General features: G+C 39.5%; 1 protein-coding gene across 6 annotated transcripts in view; it reads left to right on the forward strand.

The window, feature by feature from the left end:
* Nucleotides 1–270: 270 nt before the first annotated feature.
* The window catches only part of LOC136429856 (pleckstrin homology domain-containing family A member 7-like), a 43786-nt gene continuing 18823 nt past the window's right edge, over nucleotides 271–25233 (forward strand). For 2 of the 6 annotated variants that reach the window (XM_066419907.1, XM_066419909.1), the window contains exons 1-11: nucleotides 271–396; nucleotides 4438–4514; nucleotides 8842–8899; nucleotides 13239–13322; nucleotides 16677–16737; nucleotides 20135–20190; nucleotides 20573–20709; nucleotides 21487–21596; nucleotides 22619–22731; nucleotides 23332–23484; nucleotides 23950–24767. In XM_066419907.1, coding sequence (XP_066276004.1) covers nucleotides 314–396; nucleotides 4438–4514; nucleotides 8842–8899; nucleotides 13239–13322; nucleotides 16677–16737; nucleotides 20135–20190; nucleotides 20573–20709; nucleotides 21487–21596; nucleotides 22619–22731; nucleotides 23332–23484; nucleotides 23950–24767 — 1750 coding nt within the window. In that variant the 5' untranslated portion in view covers nucleotides 271–313. Of the gene's footprint in view, nucleotides 397–4437; nucleotides 4515–8841; nucleotides 8900–10965; nucleotides 11130–12392; nucleotides 12702–13238; nucleotides 13323–16676; nucleotides 16738–20134; nucleotides 20191–20572; nucleotides 20710–21486; nucleotides 21597–22618; nucleotides 22732–23331; nucleotides 23485–23949; nucleotides 24768–25233 lie in introns of those variants that run through there. The other 4 variants (XM_066419906.1, XM_066419908.1, XM_066419911.1 and 1 more) reach the window with 3 other exon arrangements.

A 25233-nucleotide genomic window follows, 5' to 3' on the forward strand; every position in this document is an offset into this window, starting at 1 on the left:
GGACGCTGATCAAAGCACGACTTTGTACTTTTTTCTAGGATTACAACAAATATTTGAAAGTTGTCCAAGTTTTATTTAATCCATTTAGAAAACATCAACAAAGGATATTTCGTCACTTTTCCACCAAAACGGCAGCTTTCCACATACCACTTGTGGTTTCTAATCCACTAGAGTAATTTCATTACTCCGCAAAGTCTAAAGAAAAAGCATTAAGTGGGCCCACGCAAACGCGATACTTGAGCGGAACAAAAACAACAGCTCAGATTTCAAGGGGGTGGCTCCGCTGGAGCACACAGCCATCAAGGTGTTCAAGATGGCGGCGGATATGAGGCTTGGGGACCTCCCTCCCCCTTGGAGATACGCCGTTACGAGGGACTCCAGGATTTACTTCATCAAGTAAGTATATCCTAAGATTCCTCATACCTTTAACTAAGATCTGAGTGATTTTCAGGAGTCGTCGTGGTGTGGTTAAGGCGCTAGATGAGATAGCGTCACCTTGTTTCGCGCGCGCTCTCGAAAAAAGTGTTCTGTGTTTGTGTTTACAACAGCGTCGACTCGACGCTTGTGGCCGGGTAGACTTCACGGCGTTGGTACGTCTTCACGGCCCTCTCCTCTAACAATACTCCAACTGTCACCTCACGTCGTGGCTTCTTGAGTTTCAGGAGACATGTAAGATCGTCTTTCGTGGACAGACAAGTTGTAAAGAAAGTAAAGAATGAGGAAGGGGAGGGGGGCAGTTTTTTTTTTTACCCTCGCGCCCAAAAATACCTGTGGCGAGAGAGACAGGAAAACAGAATTATGACTGGATCACCTTTTTCCTGTCGTTTATAGCCCCGCCCTGTTTTTGTCCCTGAAGTTTAACATTCCACGTATCTGCCAACTATAGATCCTCCTTTTTGTACACACATTTGCACGTATTTATTTGAAATAATGGCGTGTTTTCAGCACCCAGGCCAGAGAATATCAACATGCAATGACCTCATTTGCCAACAATGTCAACTTCAGGCTTAAGAGCACAAACGAACAGTAAGGTTTAATATGGAGCAATGCCAACAGAACTTAAATTGTTTTCCCCTCAAATGCCAGGATTGAAACAGTGACCAGCCTGTACTGCTTTTTTGCTTTAGTTCTAAATGCTAAATGTCTATATGCAAGCAAAACCTTTGATAAAGTTGATAATAAACGTTTTTCTATTTCATAAAAATTGCAAAAGTGTTAGACATATGGAAACCTAGATATCGTCAATGGTTTCGACTCAGACGCCACCATACAATTCAAGTGTCAACACGATTTATTTTGCCAAAACTACAGTATACAAAAATAAGTTTGCCCAGAAATTAATTCTAATAATCAGTACTGTTTATTCTGACATTTGTTCATATTTCATGTTTGACTATGATCATCATTTCATACACAGTATCAATAACTTACACGGAAAAAAACAGTGGAGTTTTTCCCTTTTATTAGTCACTGACGAAAGACAGCAGATGCAGTCTGAAACGTCTGTTTCAAAATTTTATCCAGTTGCTTTTTTGGGGGGCGTATTTTTTTACCAGGATGTCTAACCTTCATCAAAATATCAATAACTCTTTGCTGTGATGTCTACACAACTTTATTTTATAGCACATGGCAAAAAGATGTCCCTTTTAAGCCTTTTATGGTGCATTATAAATGCTAATTCATGTTTAACAGTCCTACATGACAAATAGTATGGCTTTCAGCCCCAACAGCAAATATATGTCAGCAATTAATAGCCACCATTAGTTGGATAATTTATATTCCCAGACAGATTTATTGATATATAACCAAATTACCATGCCTCAGGGTATTCCTTGTTGAGTATCAGGTCAGCTAAATATGCTCTATCTTGTAATTTGATATTGACATTAATTATGAAGGAATAAAGTCATATTATCCTCTTGACAGGTCCTATAAATGTTAATCACATGTATGGTTTAAACAGTTCATAGGGCTAAACCAAGTGATCAATTTGTTTTCAGGCATACTAACTGTGTTTCTTCATGTTTACCTTTAACATAAAGTAATGATAATAGAAAAAGTAACAATGATAAACCTAGGTCAACTAACATATCCATGTTACTGACTTGGTGGGATAAAAGAAGAATTACGGTACAGCTTTTTTTTAAACTGGCAATAGTTTTTTTGTGCATTGATTTGAATGCATCATTCCAACATAAAATGGTTTATACTATCTTGTGATCTACATCTTTATGATTTTGTAACGCTTCTTACTTTTTAAATCAAAAATGTTAATAGCAGTTGATGATAAAAGTTGGGCAAGTTTTGAGTTAAGAAAAAAAAATTCACTGCGTTGTCTGTTCTATGTAGTACCATTAAAGTTCCTTGTTTGCGTACTTCATAGATTAAACTAATTCCACTTCTTGTATCTTGTGAATCATTGAGGTTTACTAATTGCTTTAAGACCTATTATTAAACCCTTAAGATAGGACTAGGTTATTTGTAATGGATTTAAAGAGAAAAAGGGTGGTTGATGTATAATGCTTACAAATGTGTTTCTAGTGGCTAACAAGTGTTCATCAAACATCTAGCTGCTTTGAGTAGCCTTTTTCTTGAGTCATGGGTTATGAGTGTTTGTCAAGCCTTAGACTAACTGTAATGTTTACTTCTGTATGTAAATTACATGGTCTAATTGATCATTAACATCAGGGGCTAATAAACTACATGTAGATGCTCATTAGTCCAGAATGGTGTGAGGACTTTACTGTAGTGTTACAGCATTATTCATGGTTGTAAGTTTATGGTAAGCAACATGTTTATGGTAAGCAACACATGACTTGTATTACTACTATGTAAAACTACCAATGGTGTGTCCAAATACATGGTGCAATCTGTAATTTGCAGGCAAGAACTGAAATTGTACATTGAACTGTAATTGAAAATGCTAGCAACTAGCACACAACCTTAGGCATGTTACTTACATGTATTCAGTTATTGTTACCCGGCGCACTCGAAATGCATTCTAAATATTCTATGGAAGCCTGTGTGATACAACTTAGAACCCGTGTGATATGGAAAATAAAACATATGATATAGCTTGAAAAGTGTCAAATGGGTTATTGAAATAAATGTCCGTGCACATGGCCTATACCTAATGGCCAATACGATTTACACACACATTTTTTAGTCGACTTGAAGTCGACTTAGGACTGTGCAAGGAGAACCCTAGGCCACTCAAGTAGCGTTTTCTAGTGAGAAAATTCCACTCCACAGCCCAGAGCTCCTCACACACAGCCCCGAGTCGACTCCAAAAACTTGTGTATAAATCTTTGACTCCAAAAACTTGTGTCTAAATCGTTGACTTCAAAAACTTGTGTGTAAATCGTTGACTCCAAAAACTTGTGTGAATTGCTGTAACAGATGTGTTATAACTGGGTGGCATGCTCAGGTCAGTCCTGTTGACCTTTGCCGACCTCCGTCCCAGTGCCATGATGGCCCACTTGATATTCATCCTGCTACCATATTTACCCTGCGCATATTTGACTGACATTGTTGGTTTAGCACATACAGGGGACAAACTTCCATCTTACGCAGTTGCTAAGTAGAAACAAATGTACTTTAAATGTGTGTAATTCTTGATTTGTTACCAGTAACTTTATTTACCTTAACAGTAATTTTAGCTACTTTAATTGTCACTAGTCAACCGCTAAAATTTCATCAGCACAAATATTATGATTATTAATGTTTGAGAAAGTGATGTTTGTTCCCACCGTTAAAATTGAATGCTATGAACTGCTCCCTTTCCCTCAACTGCTAAAATTACTGACAGGTGGTCACAATAGACAGGATTCTTCATGCTTGTGTCAATAAAAAATTATCTCAAGTTAAAGGGACCACCAAAAAGTGGTCCCATTGGTCAGATGGTCCTCATGTAATAAGTTAGTCACTAAGTTGTACAGGTTTGACTGTATCCAATTTTCTACCTGATGGATACATTAGGATGTTGTGGTTAAATTGAATACCTGAAAGGTTGATGTTTAATAAGGCATCGTTAACCTTATTTAGTTGGGCCCTCCCCTTGTAAACCTTAAGTATGGCTTTCTGCAAGCTTACCTGGTTTGCTAGGGGAAATGATGACTGGATGTTGAAGTGATGACTGGATTGAAGTTATGGCCATAGCCCATCCCAGCACCTAATTTTTTTTTTACTGTAGGTACACCAGTGCACTTAGATATCTTTGTTTGCTATAGGGTAGAGGTACTATTGTACACTAGTAGTACTAGTAGTATACAGAATATTCTTGAAATCTACATGTAAGTATTAGAAAAAGCAATACAACCTTTTGTTGTACTGCACTTTATTTGATGTGTTTCCATCCAAAAGGTCAATAGAAGGTGTTGAAGTCTTGAAGGCAAAAGCGTGGACTTAAACATTTGTACTTTTTTTGTGTTTCCATAGTGATGACAACATGAGCACGTCGTGGCTACACCCTCTCACTGGCCAACCTGTACAGACTGGCTACAGGGACAGGAAAGGTAAGGAATTTAAAATAGAACAGGTTTTGCTATCGCAAACCTGTAACTATTACAGTCAAAGTGCCCAAGAGGACTGCTCTCCAAGCAGAGGTTGTTGAGGAAAATTGTGACCTTCTTATCATAATTGTTCCCCGTTTTTTGTCAGCCCTCCCCAACAACATTTGCTAGGAGAGTACAACAAGAAGACCACTCAGGGGACCGATAAAATCTGGTCTACTAGTATGTGGACAGGTGGTCACTATACACAGGATTCTTAATAATGCTTGTGTCAATAGGAAAAATCATAAAGGGCCACCCAAAAGTGGTCACATTGACCGGGTAGTCCTTATGTAGAGGTGGTCACTTGTACAGGTTTGACTGTACCAGGTAAGCATGAAGATTTGAAGTCTTAAGTGTATTTCCAAATCCAAATTGAATATCCTTTTGTTCAGTTTTCATAATTCATAAGGAAGTTTTGTCATTGAACCTATCCTTAATGTAGGATACATGTTGTCGATTATGAATAAATCATAACCTTTTCGTGGAAAATCAAATTACTTTGGACCCAAATGAGTTCACTCTGTCTGGGCCACTTGTTTCAGTACTACATGTAATAGAAACAAGCAGCTTACGACCAATTACAATCATGAAGAAGCTTATTAGGAAGGTAGGTATATTCCATAATTAGATATCTTGACCAGAGTACTGTAAGGAACAGTTAGCACAAAGAAGCGATGGCATAATTGATGGCTTCCTTGTTCTTTTAAGTTGTGGCTTCTGGTCTCGATCTAAGCAAAGATACCTCATGTAAAGCCATGTCAACAAAGCCTCACCTAACCACAGCTTACATACACAACCCACAGCCCTGTTTCTAATCTTACTGGACAATGGTCCATTCTACCTTATTTCAGCGCACAAAAGACTTACAAACGAAGAAGGGCTTTGTATTTAACACCTTTTAGTAATACTCTTTTTGGTTGGTAAACCAATCGTGATAAAGCTGAGAAAAGAAATCACAGTCAGCAAAAACATATAATTTCATGAGGTTTGACAACTGCTGACTAGCTGTCATGTAGTACTAATAGCAGATGGTGGTCCATGTCTCATTTGTACTCATTTGCATATTCGTGATTCCACAAATGAGACACCTGCCAACAACACATATAAAACTTTGCCTGAGCGACTTCCTTCTTACTTTGCAGAAATCATATTCGTTTAAGTCCATACCTTTGTACTAATGTGTCTTTGAAAGTAGTCCAAGCAATACTAGAGGAGAAGAACAAGTCAAAATCGCAACCATCAATTTTCTAAAACATTGAGTGATGTCTTTAAATTTAGTTTGATTAGGTCTCCTATTAGAGGTGCCAGCGCAAGTGTTAACCCTTTTGGCCCCAGGATATTATTCAGTCTGTTGACCCACCGAGGGAGACACCAGTAGTCTGTTTTGCAAATAAACATCTGTCGGTTTCTAAAAAACACCGCTGGAGCATTGAGACAGAGTTTAGTCAATACAATGTACAGCAACATGTAGCTAGGCCTAGTATTTGCGAATGTTACTGAGGCATATCTATGGCAAGTCTAGCTAATATTGTTATTCGCTTCACCTATAGAGTCAACCCTGTAGGTGTTTTCACTGCTATTCAAATGTAAATGAGGGTAGAAGTGTCTGTTTTTTTCCTACAACAAGCTAAAATGTGTTAAAATCGTCATTTGGCATATTGTGTTGTGAAGTTATTGTTAGAAACTATATATATATGAATATCTATGGATGTAGTAAAGCAAGCAAAAGTTATGACCTTTGAAAGTTTATTGTTTGTTTTGAATCTGTTAGAAATATGTCATATTTGGGTGGGCAGGTTGTTTACTTTAGACCTGTCTTTCAACTTTTGCTGACCCAGTTAAACGTTTGTATAACGTCAGACCCATATCGTACAAATCTATTTCATATCATTTATGCATGGTTTAACTATCTCCGTAGCAGATATGCGATGTGCATCAAATGTTAGCTACTAATCTTGCTTTGAAAACTCGATCTGCGAGAAGGTTATCTCTAATTGGTTTGACATTTTGGCGTCTCTATGGACCATTTGGAGGTCAGTGGTTCTATGGGTCATTCCATTCAAAGAGCTGAGTAGGGGGTAGTAAAAAAAGGAAACTTTTCTTCCATCCCCCCTCTCTTCTATGACTTTAAGTTTAACCGATTTCTTTCCGTTATGGAATCCCATTTCAGGCCTGCTGCCTTCTATTTTGAGAAAGAAAGTTACGATGGCCTACCACTACGTGACCACTTGTTTTCTTTGGCATTAAAATAGCACAAGGTTTCTATATCAATCATATCTTTTACACACTATAAAGGGATCATGGAATATTTCATGGCAGTTTTAGGGATGTTGAAGAAAATGCGCCAAAAGATTATGTTCGTTCTTATGTTTGTACGCTACTCGTTAGTATTACATATTGTCAACATGAATGAAAAATGAAATGAAATTGAAAGAAAAGTTGCCAAGAATCTAAGAAATTTTAAAAAGAAAGAAAGCTAAGAGGTATGTTATCCCCGTTTTAGAGTTTAGAATGGATTCTCCCCGGAGGGATAGCACAGGTGAGTGTTGTATCCGACCTATACAGACATGTGGGTCCCTTTGTTTGATTGATCCCACAGCCCTGGTTTGGGTTACCTGCAGTAGCTGGGGTTACTCAGACATGTGCGTGTCAACACATACCTGGGTGTCAGGTAAGCGTGCGTACACCTGAGGGAGACAGGTGTGCTGTCTGTTGACGCACCTGGGGATTAGAACCAGGACATACCTGTCTGATGCAGGTATGTCGCTCCTGGCAGACACCACTGACTCATGTTGATAAAGACCACCAAATGTTGCCAGAATTTTACACAAAGTCTAAGGTACTACCACCTTCCATTGGGAAAGGGGAAGGCTTCCTTATAAGTTATATCAAAGGAAGTTAAGTTTTATTCCATACCTCTATTTTGTACTATGTTTAATAGTTGCTGCCATGCATTGTACCGTGTACAATTGTCGTACAATAAAGTTCTTCTATATCAAAGTATGGGCATGCTACCATGCAATGGGAAATGTTTAAAACAATTTAGATAGCCACAATTTCATATGTATATACATCATTTCAATTGGTGTTGTTACCTTGTTGATGAAATGTATCATTCATGATAATATATATCAACCTGCTAGACTGAACCACTAGAATCTGTATGCTCTTTTCAGTAAGGCGTAGGCAGCCTAATTGTATTTATCCGTAATTCATAGGGAAAGCCGTCTTAGTCACATGATTCGTAGCAAGGCGACCAAATTTTGCGTAATCGCCTTCCTTGATTTTATCGTAATACGTAGGGAGTTCTTCTAAAGCGTTGTCAGGACCCCCATGCAGACCGTCTAGAAAGAGTGGCTAATGCCAGCAAGGCTATCCAGTTAAATAAGAATCGTCAATTGGTAAAAGATACCTATTTGACCAGTCACCTGGAAAATTATGTCAACTTTTGTGCATGCCATTCTAAACATTTGAATCCACAGTAAAAGCATAAAATGTGTACATGTGGTACCTGTAGCTACAAAATGATAAACCAAGTTTTTTGGGGGGTGCATGAGTGTGTCCCAGAACCATATAATAAGTTAGCCTGGATGCCAGACCCCCAATCTCTAAAATATATCTATAGTGTGGAGTGTAGAGATTGGGGGTCTGGCATCCAGGCTATAACAAACGGACATGACTACATATTGTACACGTACATAGTCAGTATTGCCCCAGATATTCCACATTTAATGTGTCTCCGACCTCTGCTGTGGCTACTTTAAGACATAACAAGAGCTTGTGAAATAACAGACCCAGACTTAAGTTGTCTGGCTAGACCATGTGAAGCTTGGCAATACCTTGTCGTGTCTATCCCACAACCGTTTGCTGTTCAAGCGAAATTTGTTTTGACATTTTCCTCTTGTTCCACACTTGTAGTGTACCTCTAACATGTCCAGTAGAAACGTTAGTTGCCATGGCGACCGTCTACAGAAGTAGGCCAAATGGTCGTGTTTTTTATTTGTTTTGAGTAGAACGCATTATAACGGTTTCTCTCAGAGACATCCCACGTGGCTAGCTGCTTTTCAGGAATGGGAAAGCTGTCCAGGAAATTGTGGCTTGATCTGAATCTGTCATAGCCAGTTACGATATTCTCCTTCATTTTGTGAACTACTACAAGGAAAAAATGTTTTGGTTAGGAGTCAGTGTATTCATTGATTCATTTTCTTTAAGTAGATAGATTTAGAGTCTTATTGTTCTCATAATTTTGATCAATTTGACTAATTTTTTTTTTCACATTTTTTTCCAGATCTGCCGTCTGGCTGGGAAGAAGCAGTGACCCCAGAAGGAGCGCCATATTTTGTGGAGTAAGTATTGAATTTGCAATATAAATATTTAAGTTCCATAGAATTTCATAACCTTTATTCGTTACCAGTCTTCACAGCAACAGCTGCGTTTAGGGGACTAAATGATTAATCACTGGTTCTTAAATGCGGCGCAATTACGCGACAATGTAAATACGGAAGTTTCGAGGGAAATGCATTGAAAAGAAGACATGAAAATACAAAAGAAATCAGGTCAGACTATGGGGTTTAGTCAGCGAACAGTGCGACCCTTTGCCCTCTCCCTTCATGTGATGTTCATGTGGATTTTCTGCAGAGAGCACAGTCTGTATTCCCAAACAATAGATGTCACATGAAATAAAAAGAACAGTACGGACCTAGTGTCAAATTTAGGGAAGCAGAGTCAATAGGGAAAACAAAGGCACTTCTCTCGCTATATCTCATATAACCACCGCCGGGTCATAGTGTTCACCTCAAGAAAAAAGAAACATGTTTTCTTTTTCTTCACCTTGGCTTCCCACGTTTCCCCCTTGATATGTGGCCTAACCTTTTCGTTATCGTTATGGACTCAGGTCTCTACAGTGAAGAATGGCTTTGTTTGCTTTTTGATGAACCTGATACTACTTTGGAGAAGGTCATCAACTATAGAATGGTTAACAGGGCTTGAAATACTGGGTGCATGTGCACCTTTGTGCACCCAAAATTGGAGCTTTTTACTGTGGGTGCACCAGTGCACATAGATATTTCCATAGGCTATAGGGTAAAGATACTATTGCACACTACATGTAGAATACAGAATATTCTTGAAATTTAAGTATCAGAAAAAGTAATAAAACCTTTGTTGTACTTCGTATGATGTACTAAAAGTTATAAGTTAGCTATAGAATTACAGATTCAAGTTCTTAAGGGAGGCAATAGGGTTTGTAACCACGTTTGCTGACATTCAACTTTATTTTATGTTGTTCACCCAAAATTCTTTCTCTGCACCTAAATTTTCAGGTCACCATTGTACCTAGAATTCTCAAAAAGGAATTTCGATCCCTGGTTAATGTTTTCTTTGGGACTACGTAGTATCACAAGTATGTGCCGGCCAAACCTCTTAATAGAGGAATTATGTTTACATGTAAGCCTTGCCATTATGTTGAAGACAGAAGCTACTTATAAAGTTCAGTCCAGTGCTACAATATCAGTCACTAACAGTGCAAGAATGTGACATTCAGATTTGACTTTGGTATCACACCAGTAAAAGATAGCCTGGGGATTGTTTATAAACCTTGTTACCTTTTAAGCACAATGCCTTTACATCAAGCATTAGGCCACACCATTTTAATTTCTTGGTTAACGGAATTTTTTTTAAACTCTAGATTGGAAAATCAACAGGAAAACAGAATCCCAGAGGAAAGTTTGTACTTTGGTGCACACAGTTTCAGGGAGTGAACAGGGTTAGGTGCAAGTTTTCACCCCAGCTTTCTGTTTTCATGATTTTGTTTTTGCTTTTAAAAATGAAAAAAAAATCTGTTAACCAAGAAATTTAATTGATGTGGCCTTATGTGTGTTTTTTCACCCTCTCCCTGCTGACTAACTCTGTAACTAAAAGAGAATGGGGTGCCCAATGGCTACTTCAGTGTGCTAAAGGTTAATAGATTAAGCTCCCCCGTCTTTCAAAATGCTACCTTGGTCTAAATGAATGATCTAAGTATGTTAATTTGCCCCAAGACTTTTTGGGTGTTATTAGTACCTCAAGGCCATGGGGTAGGTCAGAATAGACTTAAATTAAGATATGCTTTGATCCTTTACCCTTTAAAATATCCGTTTTGTCTTTATCACTACGTAAAATACCATATAGTCTGGAAGCTTGCATTGTTTACATTGGGTAAGTTGCTGTCGCATGCCAAACGTTAATCGCACAATTGCTGTTCAGGCTGCAGTCACAACAGTTGCATATAATTAGCTAGGTGTGACCATAGTCCCGCTGTGAAAGGCCAAATTACATGTACGTGCAGCACAGCACAATCAAGAAGGTGTTGTTTATGTTGTTTAATGTGCCAGGGTAAAGTTAGCCCCGGGCACCAATGTTGAAGACCTGGTAGCTTCGGCTTGTGTTGTCACTGTCAACGCCTTTACAAGGACAACCCTTCAAGTTATACATGTAGTGATTACGATTTAAAGATGTCTTCCGGAGGTATACATCAGAGAACACACCCAGGATTTTGTGTGTTCTTGTTGACGTGTGTAGCCTTGTTTTTCATTGGGGGTAAGTCCTGTTGACTCTTTCTTTAAGTTAGTTTAAGTCTACTTAATTGGGCCCCAAGGCTACCACTGGAAAGTGTAGATTGCAATCATTGCATGTAACTCTTTCATGGTGAAGCTATTTACGAATTCAATTTAATATTAAGGTAACACTTGATTAAGCTTTGATGGAAATATACACATTTGTGCTTAAAATTCTAGACACTGTATATGGACATTTAAGTACAAAAGTACCAAGTCTTCACCCCTGCAATGTTTCTGGAGATCTTATCGTATGTTAATCTGAGTCAAGGACGAAATAATATTGCGTCTGTTGTATCCTTGGGCTCGGTTGGTATGTGGTCTGGCCTCCGAAAAATGCATCCGTTGGCCAGCTCTAACAGAACAAGATGTGTCTGTGTTTTTTCTCTCAAAATTGAACTACTGGTTCGCTGTAGGGAGGAGATGGAGTGTTCGTGGTGGTTCTAAGTTCGTGTTTGAGACAATAGTAGACCAGGGGGCAAAAACCTTCGCGGTGGTTTTGAGTTCGCGGCGAAGAGCTTGCCGCGAAAACGCCAAGTGCCAGTATAGTCAATATCTGATAAGCAATCTCGATTGAACACCAAATAACAGTTACTCAAGCAACTGGATATGATTTTGGAAACGGTCAGACGTTTCAAGTAGCATCCACTACTTTTCGTCAGTGACTCTGAGCAAGATTTGTCGAACAGCAGATTTAACCATGAACTACAACGTATGAATTGATATCCAAATAGAGACAATTTTACATAGTCCAATAGGGAAACACATTAGACAAATCTAGATTGAACACAAGCTATTCTAAACTTTATACAGAGATTGTAAATCATGGGCTATTCTATTTAAAAGGTTGGCAGGGGGTAATCGGCTTGTACATTGTTATACATGTACTTCTGCATAAAGAGTTTGACCATAACACTGGCCCTCCCCTGTTGAGACAGTGGAATAGTCATACTAGTAAAGCATGTACAACCATTCAAAATAGAGCAACGATATGTCATTCTTTCTGAGCCCAAGTTCTGTATTTGACATTGTGATACCAACTTACAGTGTATGTTACTTTATACTAACTATTAGTTGAGATGATTTTATTGTCTTTATACTGGGCAGCCCCTTGTAACAAAATGTAACATTCCAACCCACATGAGTCATAGCTAAAGTGTAACTCTTCTCGGGTCCTTGAAATTTATCCGAGGGATGGCAAGGCCCCCTACCGTACTTCAAGAGCAAGATACAACATTTGCCTCGAACTTGACACCCCCTCTTCAACACAGTGTAACATTCCAGTGTACCCAAGTCATGTACAAAGTGGGATGATGAACTTTGCAAGTAGGGGTGGTCGGGGTGTACAATAGCGGGGTTGCCCCAAAAGGTCAGGATTGAGCCGTTAGTTCTTTTGTGCTGTGGAATGTGAACAGTGGTGGAAAGAAATGTGAAGCACGGAGACTGTGCAACGCGTGAAGTGGGCCCTGTTTACGTGGGCATGGGTTCTTCAAACAATGTTCCAGACAGTTTTGAAAGTGCGATTGAGGAAATAACATCCATCAACTGTCGTGAGGTATATACAGCATGTACCATACCAGTGTGTATCATCTATAAGCATGTAATACCATATGTTTCATACATTTGGTAGGTTGGTAGTGTGTGGTACATGGTTATTTGGCAAGTTTGACTTGGACTGCTGTGACTATACTGTTTCAACAGTTGCCAAATGATGGATGTTTCAATGAATGTGTCGCAACTACATACTTGGCTACATTCACAAGTGGTATGAGATTTGCAGGATGTATATACAGTGTTTACACAAGTGTATGAATTTGCATATTTTTTTACACAAAGTCTAGACTAAGTGAAATTCAAGGTAAAATTCTTACTAGGAAGAATGTATTTCTTACCTGGAATAATGTATACAATGCTTATTATTTTAAGCCATAAAGTAGCTTGTTCCCCATTGTGTATATCACAAGTATGGATTACAGCTCACTTCAGTTCAAGTTATTATGAAGTTCTAATGCACTCTGGATGTTCTAAGAATAGTTCCTGGTTATTTGAATTGGCGTTCTTAAAGTGTTATTTTCTTTAAAACGTTTTTCAGCCACAGAGGGAAGAAGACAACGTTTAAACATCCTGTGACAGGACAGTCGCCGACTGGGCCCAGGGACTACATACTTATGGATCGGTAAGGACATTGACAACTTGTGAGCTAACATTTGACATGTTGATTTGATTATATGGATAACATCCACACGTATCAATTTTTGTCTGTTTCCCCCAAAAAAAGTTTTCGGTCTTACTGTAAATCGACAAAAGTAGCTGCAGAATGAGAAAACATATGCTGTAAATTGCAAAAAAATATTTCCGAAAACGCATACTAATGTTGTAGAATGCAGAAGTCAATTCCAAAGTCAATTTGAAAGAACAAAAATTTCGGTATATCATATTCTGTGTGTTCATCCTTCCTGGCCACATAGATTTTATAATGTAGGCAACTAAATTTCTTTTGAAAAGCAGGCACTGGACTGGCAATATGAGAACAAAATAATGTACTTATTGAGATTATATCACAATGAGCTAAAAATCTCAGTTTGATTGATTGATTTGCATGATAGCTTCAAATGGGTGGTATAGTATTTCAACTGTTAACCCCCTGATGGGTAATTTGTTGTCACAAGGCTTAACCCAATTAAACATGATTGATAGCTGTCATTCAGTAGCCATGTGTCACAGACAAGTTGATGCCTTTCCAATTGTGTCCGTCCCAACATGTGGCTAGTTTACTGTAAATGCAGAAATGTTCACGGATTTATGTTGTCGGTTTTGCCGGCGACCGCTTCACCGAGAACTTAAAACCACCGCAAACATTTTTGTCCAATACTGTAGCAGTATGTGACAGTAGCGCTGCCACGAACTCAAAACCACCGCGAACACCCTATTTTCGCCTTAACGCTAAATAAAAACGACGCAAACTTAATTGCATTTACAGTTACATGTACTGTAGTGTCCCTCCCAACATGTGGTGAGTTGATTGATTTACATGTACCAGGAGTCCAAGCTGGAACATGTTTCAGTGTAACTTTGCCCACATGTTGTGGGAATTACCCATCAGCAGGGGGCTGAACAGTTATCATGTAGCCCTGCCCCCTGAGGATGCTGAACACCCACACTACAACATAACTTAGATTCCCCAGGACTAACACATAGAACAGCTGGCAGGTCTATACTAATCTCCAAGCAGATCTATCTGTGGCAAGGCAGTATCCAAAGGGCCACCAAGCCACTGGAGGCTTTGGATACTTGTTGGCCCTTTTGACACTGCCTTGCCACAGATAGATCTGCTTAGAGATTAAGTTTATACTGCTGTACTACTGTCAAATCATGCATGCTGTCAAAGTATCAAGTCCAGCAATTTGATTCCATTTAAATGTGACAGTGATTTCTGTCCTATGAAATGCTGTCACCTTACTTAGGCCATGTTAATTTGATTATATGGATAACATCCTCTGGGGACCCCAAAACTGGTGAAGTGGGAATAAGAAAAAAGTTTGGCCAAAAAAAAGTTGCCTTCATTATGAAATCTACGTGGTCAGGAAGGATGAACCAAACTGAACACACAGTATGATAGATTCTTCATTTTTGTTCTTTCAAAACTTTAGAATTGACTCTGGCATTCTACGACATTAGTATCTGTTTTCCAAAATATTATTTTGCGAGTTACTGCATGTATTTTCTCATTTTGAAGCTGACTTTTGCAATTTACAGTACGGCTGAAAATGTTTTTGTGACATCCAGTTGTAAAGGGGATTTTACTATTATATGAATCAGCCTATAGTAACCAAAGTAGTCATGATTCTATGATGAACACATACATTGTATAAGCCTGATTTTGGCATTGTCAAAATATTATCATGATGATCATCATCCACTGGTCTCTGCATCTGCATCCGTCTATAATATGCTCCTCTTATTACCAATATGATATATCTTTCATGTACGTCTCCTTTTACATAGTTAGCCTGATGTATTTTTTCATTGAACTTTGGGAAGAACTTTTAAGAAGTTATTTTGCATAGATATACTCATGTGATCTATGTTCCTTCAAAAGTTGAAACATTCACATTTGTTTGCCAAGTGCTGAAATATCCATTCAGTCCCTTCGCACACCATGTATAACGACTTTTCTATCGTGCCCTTGGTCAACCTTGACCGGGCAGTTGACCACGACCAGTCCAAACACATGGTTGTGATTCTTGGCAGTGAAGCGAGGAAGTTTTGAAGGCAAGTCATGCCAACATTTACCCTGTAAATCTCCACCCTCCTGGTATCGCAAGTCTGGCCCGGAAGTTTCAGTCTCTTTATCATCCTGGTTCCAAGCGTTGTTGGTGAGGCAGGTCGAAAAATGTTTTCCTTTTGCTTCAGACGTTGCAGATTAGACAGGGGATATGTATGGGGTATGGCAAACCCTGGAGTTTGAGTACCCTGTACCCTCGGCTGGTAGTATCACAAGTCTGGCCCGGAAGTTTCAGTCTCTTTATCATCCTGGTTTGACTAGCTACATTGTAGCTCGAGGGTTTGCGAGTCAGGTCAAAAAATTTTTCCTTTCCCTTCAGACATTGCAGATTATACAGGGGATACGAATGGGGTTTTTGGGAAGCACTACAGTGTAGATCTAGAATTTGAGTTTAACATGCAAAGAGTCTGGCCCGGAAGTTTCAGTCACTTTATCATCCTGGTTTGACTAGCTAGCTCAAGCGTTGGCGAGTCAGGTTGAAAAATGTTTTCCTTTTGCTTCAGACGTCGCAGATTATACAGGGGATGTGGATGGGGTTTTTGGGAAGCACTAGAACTTGAGTTTAATGTTGTGAAAAGAGCTGGAATTCTGATATGAGTTAAAAATTGGAGATAAAAGATACTTGCAAATTGATTAATGATCAATTGAGCTGGGGATGTATTGCAATCTTTTACCGACATCTTGCAAAAAAAAGTAACTATCCGTACCTCCCTCTACCCCATGCGCACCCTCGTTACCAGGCTTTGCGAATGTTTCATTTGAAGTCAGTTGCTACTTTTGAGCGCTCCAAGGTCTGATGGCCCTTGTTCTTAGTGCCATGGAAGACAGGTGCTGTAGACATGTTATCCATTCATTCTACTGTTTCCTTCAGTACAAACATTAAGCTTGTCACCTATGTCTGCTAGTCTCTACCAGACTAACTACGCCAGCTATAGGGAGAATATTTGCCAGGGTTGCATTGTGAAATCTGCTCTTCACCGTGGACTGGCTCTACTGGCTAATTATTTCTTTTTCTGCTGAATTCTACGATCCATACGCCCGTAGGAGGGCCTGGTGAAGGCTATACATGTATGTCTGGCCAGAGAAGGAGACTTAAACATTAACAAATTTTCCTAGGGGTTCTCCTGACATGTGTCTGTATGTCCTGACTTGTAATATTTCCAAGGTTGATACTTTTATTGTAAGCTGAATTAGCTGATGTTTTTACATGTAGCTAAACCTTGTGCTGTTGTTTTTGTATGTTAGGTCGACCATCACAGACAGCCGCAGCACCAGTACTGTGTCATTCCAGGACGAAAAGAAGCCGGTAAGATAATCTTCCAACCATACCTTTACCTTTCTAAAGTCTTGTCGATTTAACCCTTTTCCAGCTGACTTCTCCTTTAGCCTAGACAAATTTGGCACTTGGACGCATCCTTAGTAGGTACAAGGGTTAAAGGATGGACTGAAATGGGCACAAAACAGAATTTTCCAGACCGAAAACAAAACTTCCACAAAAGGCAGCGCTGTTTTGAGTAGTCTGTGATTTTTTCCGTGAGGAAAGAAAAAAATGTTTATGGATGATGGCATCGAAAAAGTAAAGGTAAAGCAGTCATCCTCCATTGAGATGAGGCTTATTGCTTTCTCAAGTGGCTAGCAGGAGTAGTAGTGCAAGGCGGCTTCGCTAAGGCTAAGGTTGACCGTTCTTTTTGCATACTACATAAGTACTTATCACTTATCATACAAGGTTGATTCAGATGTTCTTCACTAAATGATAGTTCATCTACATCAGCAGAATGCTGAACGCTCAGATCTTTTTAAAATGTTTACTTGGGAATCCCTGCCTCAAGGCCAAACAACGAACTTGAACTAATGTTGACATGTCTGGAATGTAGGTGGGTGGATGAAGGAGTTAGTAGGTAGAAATAAGAATGTTTAAATCAGCCCTCCTTGATAGAGAACAGGAAATCTGGCCTTGAAGTTGATGATGATAAGTTACCGGGTCTTGTCAAGCTGTCGATGACTTGGACAAGCTGTTTAGATTAACATGTTATTTTTTGTTTTTGCACCTGTCTATGTTATATATCATTTTAGTAGTGGTTGGCAAATTGTTGATAGCACAAATTTGGGATGTACATGTATCATAGAAATGTGAACCTATCAGTTTGTGTTTCTTTAATCCTTCCCTGTTTGGTGTGGTTTGAAAGCAATCAAACTCTTGCCACACTTTTTCTTAAGACCCAAACGCAAGTCCTTAAAAGGGACTTACATGCTTGTAAATATGCCATCATCAGTGTACAGCCAATGCCAGAAATGTCTGTGTTTGTTTGTCTTATTTGGTGTCCATTAGTGATTGCACAGGCCTCGAAATAATGGACGCATGTGCACCTTTGTGCACCTAAAATTGGAACTGTGCATCCAATTTTTGACTGTGGGTGCACCTAGATATTTTGAATGCTATATGGGGTAAAGGTACTATTTTATACTAGTATACAGAATAGTCTACAAATGTAAGTATCAGAAAAAGCAATACAACCTTTTGTTGTACTTTATTTGTACAATTTTTATTACTTGTTTCAAATTTCGAAGATAGTCATAGAATTACAGATTAAAGTCCTTAAGAGAGGCAGTCGTGTTATTCTTTGTAATGGTGTTTTGCTGACATTCAACTTTATTTCATGTGGTGCACACAGTGGTAGAAATACTTTTTTTCAGTGTTCTGCAATATTGCAGAATGTCAAAATTTTTTTCTGCAATTTGAAAACATTTTCTGCAAATACACATGCCTCCATACTACAACCTTCTCAAGTTAATAATGCCTACTTACTTACATTATATCTAGAGCTTTGCAACATTGCTGTATTTCTTTATTCTCTCACTCTATCTTTGATTATCACTAGCAAAGTTTTTACAAGGAATAAAATACATGTGCGTGAAAAATATTCAAATTAATAGCGAAAATTGCAACAGCAAAAGTATATTTATTCGATATCAATCAAATCAAATATTCGTATGATCATTTCAGTATGTGTATCAAAATTAAAAACAAATTCAACAGCCTGCCTGATAAGGAGGACAAGGGAATTATATCCTTGCGAGAAATACGTGTTCTGATGCGTATTATGATTAATAAATAAGATCGCACGACCTGTGACACGGCCCACAGAAAACATGACAAAAACCGAGAAAAAATGTAAAATTCAAAATAAAAGGCCTTTACGCAAACCTTGGCCTCTGTGTAGTTTTTTGTATAAATCTGAAACATCGCTATCGGTTTCAAACATTGGACTCCGACTTCGGACATTCGGGGAGACTCCAGAGACGGCCCGGCGATGTTAGTTTTTCACGTGGGTGCCCCCCTCCCCACTGTCTCGGCACAGGAGAAAATGTTTCGCCTTTTCCACACAAGGCGGTGCTCAGTATCTATCCGAGTAGTTCTCAACTTCATCGCTGCCATCTGGGCTTCAAGGACCACGGGCTAATGAAGTGGCCACCGTTTCGTTCCTTCTGTCATCGCGCCCATGCCCCGACTTCGGGCTCTGAAGAAATCGCAGCTTAGCTTGCGACATACTTGTTTACGCTAGAACATCCGGGAATTGTTTTCCCGACTTTTGCCGACCCCGAGATCGTGACGGCGGAGATTAGCGAGGGTTGACGGAAATGCACGAATTTGACATTTTCTCACATGATTCGTCCCGGAAGTTATCACGGAAAGTGTCGAAACCCCCCGAAAAAAACTGACCTCAAGTAGCACCATAGACAGTCGGAACGCACCGAAACGCCGCCATCTCGCGCGGCGCTGTGGGCTTCAGTTTATTTACAGCGCCGCTAGTTTGCTTAGTACTAGTAAGTCTATCTAATCTCCTGAATTGAGAGCCGTTGAATCCGGAGTCAGATTTTTTTCTTCTGCAAAATTGCAGATTGTTTAATTTTTCTTCTGCAATCTTGAAAATCTTTATGCAATTTGCAGATTGCAGACGGGTATTTCGAACGCTGTGCACCCAAAATTATTTCTGTGCGCCATATTCTTTTGGTTGGGTGCATCAGTACACCTATTTCCAAAAAATGAATTTCAAGCCCTTTTGTATAAAGGTATTATATACTTCACTACTCTTACTGGACTCTTCATACAGTTTACAGTCCATGATACATTTAACTATGTATTACATATTACTACATAATTATGTCCTGAGTAAAGTGATAAATGAACAGTACCGTCCTGTTAGCTTACGAGAATTGGCTTAAATCATTCGCTAGTCACCAGGAAATGCCAGATTTTGTGGGCCAGCTGAAACACATTACAGACCGTGCCAAATTGTTGTAACAATATTATGCCAACTGAAACCACAACTGATCATTGGAGGAAATCCATTTGTTCTGGCACGGTGCCCAGGGTGTACTTACAAGGATAGGCTTGGTATTATGGTAGTATACTGTACATGTACATGGTTCTTGTTTTTCCTTTGCCTGACAATTTTCAGTGATATTTGATGGAGGCCAAAAAGAGTCTAACTATTATAATGTATCAACTGTTAACTACGTCGACATTGTTGAACGTTATTAGTACATATTATTGCGTTGCGTCTACCGTACAAGTTCATTGTAAAATTCGGCGCAATTCAGTTTTTACTGCAATGCCGATTTGTTCCATGTTTTATCAATAAACCGATCACTAACCACCTTTTGTGGAACAGGCCTAAAGTAAAATCTTTCTTCTTTTCCAGAATTCTACCAGCAACAAGAGTCCGATGGATGTGGGCATTCTTGGTGGCACCTTGAAGTAAGTAATTCGTACCTTGCATTTATACATGTATAAAGCTGGTGAGGTTTTCATTGTACATTGTACCAGCTGTAATATAGACCAACAAACAGTACTTGGAATGAATTTGGAAAGGATCATTTGCAGAGGGGGTTGCATGAAGCTGTTGGCACATATTTTCTTCTATATGAACAGTTCTTGTGTTGTTGTTTTTCTTCTGTTTTGCGCTGTTTGTGTCAACGTCTTGTATTTGGCACCTTTTGTTTCAACCTCTTGTTCTTTTGTTGTTTTTATCATGTAAATTGTTGTTGTCTTTGTAAAGTATGAGAGGATGTGTTTATACGTCCTCTCTATATAGATCTGCGTAATTTGTATGGTCTACATGTATTTCCTCCCCCACCAGAGAGACCAAGAAGGAGCCCCCCTCCCCCAGCAGTTACCTGATGAGGGGCTGGTTGAATAAGCAGGACCACGGCGGCCTCAGGTCCTGGAGGAAACGCTGGTTTGTGCTGACCAACAGGGGACTGCTCTACTACAAAAGTAGGTGCCAAGATCCTTCTCCCCTCATTGCCCCGAAGAAAACCTTACCCTTAGGCCCCACCAATTTAGTTTCTTGGTTAACGGATTTTTTGGAAAACTGCTAAATTCCAAAATCAACATGAAAACAGAATCTCAGAGGAAAGTCTGTACTTTGGTGCACACAGGTTCAAGGAGTGAACAGGGTCAGGTGCAAGTTTTCACCCTAGCCTTCTGTTTTTATGATTTTTTTTTGCTAGAATTAACAAAAGAATCTGTTAACCAAGACCCTTTGACGACAATGTTATACATTCCTGATGCAGCATACTGTTATGTTACTTACATACTGTTCTAGAGCATTAGCATGCACACTATTAGATATATTAGATATAGATTGTCTCTACTGTTATTCACATATTAGATTAGTTCTTTAGAATTGTTTGATATTAGAAATAGTTCAATTGCCATGTTGCCACACATTGTAACTGCTGCAATTGTCACGCAATAAAGTTCTTCTTCTTGTTTATTTGAGCCTCTAAGCAATTTTTTTTAAATGCTGTAAATTGTTTTTCAATGTTGAGGATACATGTACATCTAAGCATTTTCACAGTGGCAACCAAGTTGGTAAAAGCTTTTATTCCAATAGATTCAAACAATCGTTGACAAGCGTAGATTTTGAAAACAAAACCAACAAATTTATCCAAAATGAATCCCTTGGCAAGTTTAAGTACTATCTAAGATGCACAGAAGTGAATGCTAATTTGCATGTAGGTGATAAAGGTGTTTGTAATATTTCTACAGATGAGGGAGAAAGCAACCTACTTGGAAGCATCGTTCTGATTGGCTACAAGGTAGAGGCTATCTCAGCCTCTGCAGACAAGAGTCGCAGCAGCCAGAAACATGCCTTTAAGGTAAGTCATATGTTACAATTGACACACATCTTCATGTGTTTATGGTAGATGTCTCCCTTTTCTCTGTTTCTTGTTCCTTATTTGATGTCCCCAACTCTCGAAACAGCTTACCTATGTGTGTTTAAGTAGCTGTGGTGCATAACAGTGCTTGAGTGCATGAGGGATTTTTCTACTGAACAGGGATCATGTCCAGATTCAAGCGCAGGAAAGAACTGTACCATTAGCCATCCTTAGAAAAGAATGTGTTTAGACTGAAAAAAGGAAGAAAACATTCTGCATTTGATAGCAAATGTCGGCCCTTGTTTGACATTTCCTTGGCGACGTAGACACTAGATTCTAGACGCGGAAGCTTCAGACTTGCAAACCACGCGATAGTTAAGTGTTGCGAGGCCAACGCTTTTTTTCTTTGTAGAATTTGAACACCTGTTCCTTGGTTTCTGAACTCCATTCACCCAGCATGCTTCACTGCAGACTGAAGTGTCCTATCTAAACCAACCACAATGCATGCTCAACACCCCTCTTTTCAAGTGAAACAGTCGGCTGACATTTTCCCAGTGTCATGTACCGAAATGCTTCTTTCGTAACTAATCATTATTGATGATTTTTCATAGAAAATTTATAGAAAGTTTTATGTCCAACATTCTAAGACCTCTAAGCAGTTTCTTGTTTGCAGGCTCAAACAAAATTAGGTACGACAAAAGATGGTTACTCAAGCATCTGGATAAGATTTTGAAACAGTCAGACGTTTCAGACAGCAGCCACTGTCTTTTGTCAGTGACTAAAGGAAAGAACTGGAGAACCAGGTTTTATACCAAAAACTCTGATTGATATGTTGATGAGGTGAAGACAATTGACAACTGACGAAAGATAGTGGATGCTGTCTGAAACGTCTGTTTCAAAATTATATCCAGTTGCTTGTCAGTAAATGTCTTTTGCTGTATGTTATTACCTTGATGTCTAACCTTCATTGACTTATCAATGAAAATTGGTTACTGATATTCGCCTTTTTTATACATTTCCAGCTGACGCACCCTTCACAGCGACAGTACATATTCAGTGCAGAGTCTAGGGAAGACATGGTGAAGTGGCTCAAAGCCCTCAACGCTGTCACCACAACTGATACTCAAACAAACAGGTGAGAAAACCAGCCATATGTTTTTTTATTTTTTATTTGTTGGTGTTGGAGTGCAAAATGGAATAGATACTTAATGAAGTATCGGAAGGTTATATGAATTTTTTCTGCTTACTTAACCTTTAGCACACTGAAGTAGCTGTTTAGCAACCAATTCCATATTGGTTAAAGAGTTAGGCAACAGGGAGAAGGTTAAGGTCACCACAAAGCATGGCTCAAATGCCTCTTGGTGTTACTTGCATCGAAATGACAATTGGGTGAAATAAATGGCACAGTATTATACAACCTTTAGCACTCTGAAGTAGCTATTTGGGACCCAATTCCCTATTAGTTACAGAGTTAGGCAGCAGAGAGAAGGTTAATACCCAAAACCCTTGACTGCTCTATCAATTCAATCAAATGGCATGATGTATTGCTTTCTTCAATAACCTTTAAAAAGTATGCATCAAGAACATAGTGACTGACATGCTTGTTTATTTTGTATATGGCTCATAATCATTTGGCTGTTCTTCCAACTTAGTATAGATGTACATTTCCTTGGGTGGCCTAACTACAAATCAGGTTCTACCATCTACTGAGTGAAATCTGTCGTTTCCATTATAGCACCAACAACGTGCCTTCGCCCAAGCAAAACATGCAACGCGGGAGAGCGGACGAAATAGACGACGCAGGGTTTAACGAGAGAGACAACACGCTTCGACCTCGGGTCGTGTCATCTTCCAGTCAGGAAGGGAATATGCCAACATCATCCAAATTGTAAGATTAACACATTAATTTTTAAGAATTTTATGCTTTATGGAAAAGATATCCAGGTTCATGGATGACAGGACTGTTATAATTCTGAAATAAAGTAAAAACTATTAAACTTCCAACACAAAAATTGGACTTATGTCCAGATTTTCGACTGTCTAACTCTAGTCTTTGTCAAGGAATGTCAACTATGCTTTAGAATGAGTTCTACCTATTAAACAGATGAACTTTCAAGTTAGGACTGTTAGATCATCATAATGAAATCTACTGTAACGCTGTTCCAAAGGCGATCTGATTTGCTGTTGGTTATGATCAGTAACTTGAATGTGCTATGTTATCACATGATGATTTTAGTCGTGTAACAAATAAAAGTATACCTTAAAACTCTATGACAACTGCTTGGCTTTGTAAGTATAGATGACCAAGTAACGGGATTCTTATACTTAGACTTTGTGCCCCTTGTTTTTTCAGGTCAGCCCCGAACGGCTACCAGCCCAACTATCGTTCCCCCCAGTACCAGGAAAACAGACAGAACAGTCCAAACTACGTTCAGTACAGGCCGAAAGGCGATCGTAATGGACACGCGGCGCCGCGCCCCGTGACTTACCATGCTGGCATGGCAATGACGAACAATGTGCCTGGAAGCAAACCAAGTTCCGTGGACACCGACTCCGGATACCACGGCTCCGAACGGCGACCCGTACAGAATTCGCGTTCCGACTCCCGTCTCCTCCCCTATGCAAATGATCCTCGTAACCCCTATCGAACAGACAGAGCGCGACAACAACCTCCCGACCTGCGCGTCGTGCAACGATCGGAATCCCTGCAACGATTACAGCAATGGAAAAGTCAGACTCTCGAACGGCAGGGACGGTCGCGATCGGACTTGTCGACAGTCGAGGAAGTCCCCCGCGCCAACTATCGCAACTACCAGCAGGACAATGGTTCAAGTTCAAACTACTCCACAGAACACCGAAAAGGGGTGTACCCGGATTCCTACAAAACCTTACCCAGACACATGCCCGCTGGACAGATAAGTCCGAAATACAACTCCACCCCTCCTAGCGAAGATTCCTGGCACATCTCGACCCTCCCGCGTAACAACAGCAGCGGTTATAAAACGGCACAGGACCAGTACTACCAGAACTATGCACGGAACCAGGCGTGGCAGCACAACACGCCAGCCGACCCGAAGGAGTTGAAGAGGGAGGAGTCCCTGCGCCAGCTGTCGGATTGGAGACAACGCACTCTGTCGAGTACAACGTCACAGGGGTCAGGGCCTAGCTCAGGTAGACCAGTTTCTTACATATTCGAAGCAATTATCAGTGTGACCAGAAAAATCAAGAGGGATCTATTCCTGTTTAATTTTTGTTAATGTAACTCCTCCGTCCATGAAAATTGAGTCCCTATAGTATACCATTCCTTGAAAACCACAGAAAATATTCTGGGAATAGAATTTGGTGATCTTTTGCATCTAAATTTGACTTCCTATGTAACGTCTACTAAGTAATATAATTCTACCAGGGTACATAAGTCCACCACCCTGAAAACATACGTCCAAACAGATCTCCAGCCCAACCTCCCCAAGTTTAATGCACTCCAGGCCTGTTTATCTAAACTGTACATACATGTACCTAAAGGATGCTGCACTAGTGATATCTCAAACACACTGTTTTAAAAGTGGCGGATTTCTGTAACCCGGCGGATTAATGTTAATGGAGGTTAACTAATAATAGTTTTTGACTTCCTGCTCTG

Source organism: Branchiostoma lanceolatum, chromosome 3 (genome assembly GCF_035083965.1).
Source record: "Branchiostoma lanceolatum isolate klBraLanc5 chromosome 3, klBraLanc5.hap2, whole genome shotgun sequence".
NCBI classification, from domain to species: Eukaryota; Metazoa; Chordata; class Leptocardii; order Amphioxiformes; family Branchiostomatidae; genus Branchiostoma; species Branchiostoma lanceolatum.